The sequence below is a fragment of the Bidens hawaiensis genome, unplaced genomic scaffold, assembly GCF_021521415.1.
Source record: "Bidens hawaiensis isolate Kalapana, Puna unplaced genomic scaffold, B.hawaiensis_p1.1 tig00014039_1, whole genome shotgun sequence".
Lineage (NCBI taxonomy): Eukaryota > Viridiplantae > Streptophyta > Magnoliopsida > Asterales > Asteraceae > Bidens > Bidens hawaiensis.
In genome coordinates this window covers 148,624-156,696 of record NW_027492209.1, presented here as the reverse complement: position 1 = coordinate 156,696, position 8,073 = coordinate 148,624, and the positions used below count along the sequence as shown (strand labels likewise).

General features: G+C 33.2%; 1 protein-coding gene across 2 annotated transcripts; it reads left to right on the top strand.

The window, feature by feature from the left end:
• The first annotated feature begins 718 nt into the window (after positions 1 to 718).
• LOC143545823 (homeobox-leucine zipper protein MERISTEM L1-like) lies at positions 719 to 7,722 on the top strand. Of its 2 annotated transcripts, none has more exons than XM_077037634.1 (12): positions 719 to 1,043; positions 2,553 to 2,797; positions 2,906 to 3,023; positions 3,544 to 3,732; positions 4,115 to 4,549; positions 4,639 to 4,740; positions 4,978 to 5,178; positions 5,407 to 5,581; positions 5,966 to 6,237; positions 6,381 to 6,470; positions 6,563 to 6,955; positions 7,332 to 7,722. In XM_077037634.1, exons 2-11 carry the CDS (start codon positions 2,574 to 2,576, stop codon positions 6,929 to 6,931), a joined length of 2,175 nt encoding a protein of 724 aa, XP_076893749.1. In that variant the 5' UTR covers positions 719 to 1,043; positions 2,553 to 2,573; the 3' UTR covers positions 6,932 to 6,955; positions 7,332 to 7,722. The 2 variants fall into 2 exon arrangements, with proteins under 2 accessions (XP_076893749.1, XP_076893748.1); XM_077037633.1 differs by having other exon boundaries at positions 6,381 to 6,476; positions 7,332 to 7,721.
• Positions 7,723 to 8,073: the final 351 nt, after the last annotated feature.

The window sequence follows — 8,073 nt, the reverse complement described above, 5'->3', positions numbered from 1 at the left end:
TTGAGAGTCATACCCCATGCCACTATACCAAACAAGTTGTTATATAATTGAGTTCAAACGTTAAATAAACTTATTGTTTTTCATAAAAAAACATATAATTTCTTTTTTAAAAATTTTTTTAAAAAAAATTCGGTTATAGCGGTGTCGGGCTAGCCGGCCGAGGGCCGTTGACCACCCAGCCCCCTAGGGCCGCCCCTGAACCCATTTATGACGAGTTTAACCTGTTTTTTCCTACCCAGCCGATTCGGTGGCTATTTGGTTTAACCCGTTGACCACCCAGCCCCCTAGGGCCGCCCCTGAAGAACCCATTAAGAAACATGACCAACTAAGAGGTCTATGAATCTGCCATTATGTTTTTAAAACTTATTCATTAAGATTAAGAGACTCCATAAATCATTAAAAATGTATTTTAAATAAAAAAACGTATTCTACCTCTGATAGTTCAGATGTAGCAAATTAAGTAACTACTAGACAACCAACACATGTACGATTATTAGATGTCAAGCGGTTTGACACCGCTTATTTAGATGGGTCAAACATACCATATTTGGGTTACATGCTTTAGCGTGTGTAGGTTAGGACTTAGGATTAGCGTTTTTAACACCAATAAAAAAACGGGTAACGTTCGAATTGATCAATTCAATACTTAACTTGCCAACCTGACACGATTTACACCCTTAAAAATTCTTTGGCTATACACATTACACACGGTGTGTTTGAAGAGATCATACAAAGTCTGAACACCAGCTTGCAATAAGTCTCTCTCTCTCCTCCCATAAATGCAATTGCATCCTTTCTATACACTGCATTTACTCCTCTCTATCTCTCCCTCTCATCTCTTCAATTCTCCACCTGTTCCTTTCCCTTCTCTCTCTTCATTCTTCTTAAATTCTATTCACAAGAAAAATACAGGTAGCTTCAATGGAAATTAACAAGCATGAAAACCACAATTTTACTCTCCTAGAAGTATTTTCCAGTTGATTCTTTTGCCTGTATCTTTTGATCTTAATAAAACCAGCCAAACCAAGACTAAATATATACCAGTAAGTTACCATACAACCCTTCTCAATTGTGTTGGGTTTATTATTCTATGAAATTGATAAGACTTTAAAGATTTCTTTCTTTCCAAGGCTTCTTGAATTTTTATTTTTGTTATGGAACAAAAGAAGTCTTTCAAATTCCATATGTTACAAAGCCAAAAAATTATGATTTATGTTTCTTTACACTTTCCAAATTTATTAAGTGGTTTGATTTTTGTTTACAAAATTATAAACCAAGAGCAAATCCTAAAAAAAAAACTCTTTTTAGAGAGAGAAAAGTTAGTGGTTTGCTAGGTTTTCTGAATATGTATAAACATGTATATTTTCTTGGGATATATACTATGATGTTTCTTTTGTTGTTTAAGATCAAAACAAAATTTTGGATTCATTTAATTTTATTTGATTTATCCCGAAATAAAGAATTTCTTGGTGATTAAGTATGAGTTTATCTTTGTTAATTTTCATGTCATAAAGATAAAAGAAACTAGTCTTTAAATTTAAATATTTGTTGAGACCAGATCGGATTTCAGGAAAATAGTTATAAAATTTCACTACCCATATGACGGTTTGTAATTTTATTTCAATAATCTACTTTTTTTTACATTTATAGATATATATATAAAGGGTGACAATTTTTTAGTTCTTTAAACAGCTAAAGTATTATTTTTAAACGGCAAATTTTTCTATAATCTTTGTTGTCCATGGTGGAAGATGAGTTATATATGCATAAGCTTTTTTATGTTTTTTAAGTTGACTTGTTCTTTCAAAGAAGATAGAGATTTGTTGACCTCCAATAAATTTTCGTTTACTACGTCCGCAAGTTATCGATAACCCAAACCTTATTTCTTATGTCTTCTTTCTCTTTAAAATTAAAATAACTAATTTAATACATGTTATAAGTATATTTAATATGAAAATTAATGTCTAATAACTATGCTCAAATACCATCATCAATACAAGACAAAATCTGATTTTCTTTCGTTTTCTTTATTAAATGTATCATTTGACTGATGATCTTTCAATTTCAAGTTCACGCTTTTAGTTATTTGTATTTTTATTCTCGTAATTAATTGTATATCACAAGTTTATCTTTGATTTATTGAATCACATGTTAATTTGTTGTTATTATTATATTGTTAGCATTAATTACTTTTATTGTTATCATTATTTTGATATTCACTTTCAAACTATAAAAATCTGAAAAAATAAATAACTACTTTGTTCTTTTTTGTACTTTTTTGTACTTGTCAAAATTGTATTTTTATAAAACTTTAATAAATTGTTTTTTTCCCAAACAAGTTTGATAAAATTATTTTTTATTGATTTTAAATATGTATGATTAAAGTAGTTTTTTGGACTCTTTCACTTTAAGTTTATATTAAAAGGCGAATAATATTTATACTATCAGTCTTCATTACATTTTTGTAATTCAATATTTAAAATTTGTCATTTAGTATTTTACTTGTGGATTATTTTGAATAACGAGCATCAAGTAAAACCATTATTTATTAGGAATGCAAAGAGTTAAGGAAAATGTTCCAACCCAACATGTTTGAGAGTCACCATTCTCTTCTTGATATGAGCCACAAGAGTTCAGAGCATGAGCTTGATATGCTTAGAGATGAGGACTATGAAAGCAAATCCGGCACCGATATAATGGAAGCTCCTTCCGGTGATGACCAAGATCCCAATCAACGTCCCAACAAGAAGAAACGTTACCACCGTCACACTCAACATCAAATACAAGAACTCGAGTCGTAAGTTCATTAGATCAATTCCATTTTCTTGTACTTTTGTTTAACTTATAATGGTTTTTTTTTTGTTTTGAGGTTAACTCTTATGCACATGCACTTTGTTGAATGTAGGTTTTTCAAAGAATGTCCACATCCAGATGATAAACAAAGAAAGGAACTTGGAAGAAGATTAACTTTAGAGCCTTTGCAAGTCAAGTTTTGGTTTCAAAACAAAAGGACTCAAATGAAGGTACACACCGGGCGAATGCTTGCTCATTTAATTTGTAAATTTAGAGAAATTTAGCTTTTAAACCAGCTTTATCTTAACCTGCTTGGTAAAGCTTTGTGTTCTATACTATGAGCCCATTAATACACAATCAATTTGGTGATACTCTTTAATGATCAGATTGGTAAATTTAAAATGTATAATTGATTTTAATTGGTTTAGCCTCTCCTAAGCATATTATTTCCAGTAACAGATGAAAATTCAAACAATTTTTAAATTAAAGTTATAGCTAAAATTTTAATAGTGTATAAAATTCAAGAAATGAAGACAAAAAATGTATATGGTTGGTATAGCCACTCTTACTAACCCATTTTGATCTTCTTCTACAATAATATTGAGCTCACAGACTAATAGTTTAAGAGGCTCTTTTGTGATCATTTGAACTCAAGGCTGTTGGCTGGATTCAGTCGTGTACAATGTTAACTATGTGTTTCAAGAATATTAAACGTAACTAGCTGCTTGTGCATTTTGTTTGTTAATTTAGGCTCAACATGAACGCAACGAGAACTCACAATTGAGGAATGAAAATGAAAAGCTACGAATGGATAACCTACGATACAAAGAAGCCCTCGCTAATGCTACTTGTCCAAATTGTGGTGGCCCTGCGGCCCTTGGGGAGATGTCATTTGACGAACAACAACTCAGAATCGAAAATGCTCGCCTTCGTGAAGAAGTAAATCATGCAAACTCTTAAATCCATAATTCTAAAGATTTTTAGTTTGTTGTTTCTAGAAACAAGGAATCAACCTTTTAAATCGTTGATTTTTTGCTTCTAAAATATGCTAAGGGATTTTGAACAAATTGTCAATTTCTTGTATTGACAATCTAAATGTGGACTTTTTATGCACCTAGGAGGGTGTCTTATATGTTTATATGTTTATACCCTCACTTGAATAAGAATTTAAAAGCAAAGGAAAATGGCTATGTGTTAAGTACTAATTAATCCCAAAAGTATAATCTATTTCACTGTTTCTTCAAAATGCTTGTTTATTTGATATGAAAATCCAAGTATAGTGATCTAAAAAGGTGATTTTGTTTTTTTATCATTTCAACAGATTGATAGGATATCAGCAATAGCCGCAAAATATGTTGGCAAGCCAATGCTATCTTACCCGAATCTCTCACACAACGGACCAACACGCTCTCTTGATCTACCAATAGCCAGTTTTAGTTCACAACCTGCAATGGTAGACGATGTGTTTGGAACCAGCAGCCTTCTGCGGTCAGTTTCAGGCCCTAGTGAGGCTGACAAGCCAGTTATAGTCGAACTAGCTGTAGCAGCGATGGAAGAGCTGCTTAGGATGGCCCAGTCTGATGAGCCTTTGTGGTTTGGAAGCTCTGATAACTCATCGGAGACCTTAAATGAAGAAGAATACTCACAAACCTTTCCAAGAGGCATTGGACCGAAACAGTTGAGATCAGAAGCTTCAAGGGAATCTATAGTTGTCATCATGAGTCATATCAATATTGTGGAGATTTTAATGGATGTGGTATGGGAAAAGATTACTTGTGTTGATATTTTTGATTAATGTGAATTGAATTAGGGTATAAACTTTTACATATGATCATGATTTTGCAGAATCAATGGTCGAATGTGTTTGCTGGGATTGTTTCAAGAGCCATGACTCTAGAAGTGCTTTCCACTGGAGTGGCTGGAAACTACAATGGAGCCTTACAAGTGGTAAAACATTTATTGGTTTATATCTCAATGGTTCACTGTAAAACCAACAAATTTCAGTCATATAAATGTATAAAAATAATAGAAGTCACACCTATGAGTTAACAAAAGATATAAGACTAAGAATAGAAAAATTAAGTAAAACAAAATTGTTGCATAGGAGATTAGAAAAAATAAATATATGTTTAAAAGTAAGTAAATTTAAGAAAGCATATAGTTAACTCGTATCATATTTTACAGATGACAACGGAGTATCAAGTTCCTTCACCATTTGTCCCAACCCGAGAATACTATTTTGTTAGGTACTGTAAACAACACCCTGACGGGACCTGGGCTGTGGTTGATGTGTCTTTGGACAACTTACGCTCTTCCGCGATTTCAAGATCTCGAAGAAGGCCATCAGGTTGTTTAATTCAAGAACTTCCCAATGGGTACTCAAAGGTGAACATTATTCAAAGTTCTATATTGTGGTGATTTATACTAGAAGTACTTGTCAAAGTGTTTAATTAGTGGATACTAAATACATATTTACTGTTGGAAATTCTGTACAAATTTATGCAAATACTGTTAAAAACTTTCGTGAAATATTTTTATTTGGCTATGTTACTGAATATGATGAAGAAAAGCATCTAACATTTAGAGTCCTTGTTCTGGTTTTCTTTTTGTAAGGTTACGTGGGTTGAACATGTCGAAGTTGATGACAGAGCCGTTCATGATATTTATCGGTTGCTAGTGAACTCTGGTTTAGCATTTGGGGCAAGACGATGGGTAGCAACACTTGATAGGCAGTGTGAAAGGCTTGCAAGTGCAATGGCTAATAATATTCCTGCAGGTGACATTGGAGGTAAAACTTGTATTAATAAATTGAGCAGTTAAAATCCATTAATTAGTCCAAAAGTCCAATTTTTTTATATAGTTACCATCTCAAATATAATTATAAGATTGATATTATTCTAATAGTAATCTAATTGTTGTATTAAAACGAGATACTTTTAACATGTATAACTAGCTATTTAAATTGTTTCATTTTCAGCTAATATTTCGTTTCACCCTTTTGACCTATTTAAATAGACCAATTTAAAAGTAAATGGACAGAAATCATCACATGTAATATGTTATTTCTAGTTTTTTTTTTACTTATTTTTTTAATTAAGACTTGAATTAACACTGTACAAGTACATTTGTATTTGATCCATGAGAGTGACAATGATAATTAATGTTTGGGCAGTTATAACAACTCTTGAAGGACGAAAGAGTATGTTGAAACTCTCCGAGAGAATGGTTTTGAGTTTTTGTAGCGGAGTTGGAGCTTCGACTACTCACGCATGGACAACCTTATCGGGTAGTGGAGCAGATGATGTCCGTGTTATGACTAGAAAGAGTGTGGATGATCCGGGCAGGCCTCCTGGTATCGTGCTAAGTGCTGCTACATCGTTTTGGATTCCTGTTCCACCTAAACAAGTTTTTGACTTTCTTCGTGATGAAAACTCGAGGAGTGAGGTAACAATAAACATCAAATATAAATAGCTTCATTTTACAAATCTCAAAATATATGTTCCTATAATAATTTTGTGTGACACATTCATAAACGAATAAATAACCATCGCTTATTCATCGGTTCTATGTTGCACGCATAAATGCAGTGGGACATTCTTTCGAATGGTGGACTGGTTCAAAAAATGGCACATATCGCCAATGGTCAGGATCCAGGCAACTGTGTCTCGCTTCTACGAGTAAATGTAAGATTTAGTTCCATTAGAATAATAAAAATGGTCCGAATATGCGTCACCTATAATGTACTATACCGTTGATTATCGTTTTCTAGAGTTCGAATTCGAGCCAAGGAAACATGCTTATCCTTCAGGAGAGTTCAAGTGATTCAACAGGTTCCTATGTCATCTACGCTTCAGTGGATATTGCAGCAATGAACGTGGTGTTAAATGGCGGCGACCCTGACTATGTGGCTTTACTGCCATCTGGTTTTGCTATACTTCCAGATGGACCAGGAAAACATCAAGGTGGAAGGATTGTAGAGGTTGGAACTGGTGGATCTTTACTGACTGTTGCGTTTCAGATTCTGGTTGATTCGGTTCCTACAGCAAAACTATCTCTAGGTTCCGTTGCGATGGTTAATAGTCTTATTAAGTGCACTGTCGAAAGGATCAAAGCCGCAGTGACTCCGGAGAATGCATAACCATTGTTATCGTTGTTTCACATGGTAAGACACTATGCATTCCATCAAATTTCTATGTGAATGGTGTGGCTAAATTGTTTTATCATGACAGAAAGGTACTATGAATTAAACAAGTAAACTATCCATAAATTTACAACATTTTTAAGTTAAGAAAAGTCATTTTAAAATTAAGGAGTATTTTAGATAATTCGTAAATAATCAAACTTTTCTTTACTGAATATTTGAACGACTTTAATCATTCATTAAAGTAGCGTTTACATCGAAATGGAAGGCAAACAGTTAACAAGTTGTGCCGCGAGCCCCGTTTTGAGTTGCATATTTTTTATTTCAACGCTCTTTGAGGATCTATATTACTTACAATATGCTGGATTTTATTCTTATCATTGACTCTTTGCTCTAGTTTGTGTGTTTTGTAGCATAAATCAGGACTATATGAAGGGGATATAAGCAGGCAATGTTTACTCTTATCATTCGAAGCTAATGGAAGAAGTCAAGAACGCACCTAAAACAATCCTTTGGTTCGGGTATTGACTTTGCCTAGTGATTTTGAAGATTTCGAGTAAACTAAAACCTTATGGATGAATCCAAGTCAAACTTTTTATTTAGATTTAGAGTAATTGCTTTAGAGTTCCATAACTGTAAGTGTTTGGAAGTTTAGTGTTGAAATGGTTGTCTTTTGGAAACTTTCTCTTAAAAGTATTTTTCCCCTTTCATCTTATGTCATTACCTTTTGATAATATGATGATTTTGAGTGTTTATATCTATTAGAGTAGTTCGTAAAGTTGTCGTGTTTGATGTTTTAGCTTTATATATATTATCATAAGCGTGTTTGATTTTAATTCCAACTCAAGTAAAAATCATATTTGGAATAGACAAGAACAAAAGCAATACAAAAACAAACACAATCAAATGCTTATGGCTTATGAGTGGTATAAATTAGAAACAAAGATTGACAACAGATCATGCATATAAGTTATCTGAATGAAAATGCTTAATTGCTTATTGAAGTGTGAATAACCCTAGATGATGGCAGCCTTAAATAGCTGAGGCAAGAGCCGGGCGGGTTTCCCAAGGAGAGCAAAGTTCCTAAGGCCACCGATCGGAGTTACCAAAGGAGAAGGATGTGGTGATCCAGGTTGGAG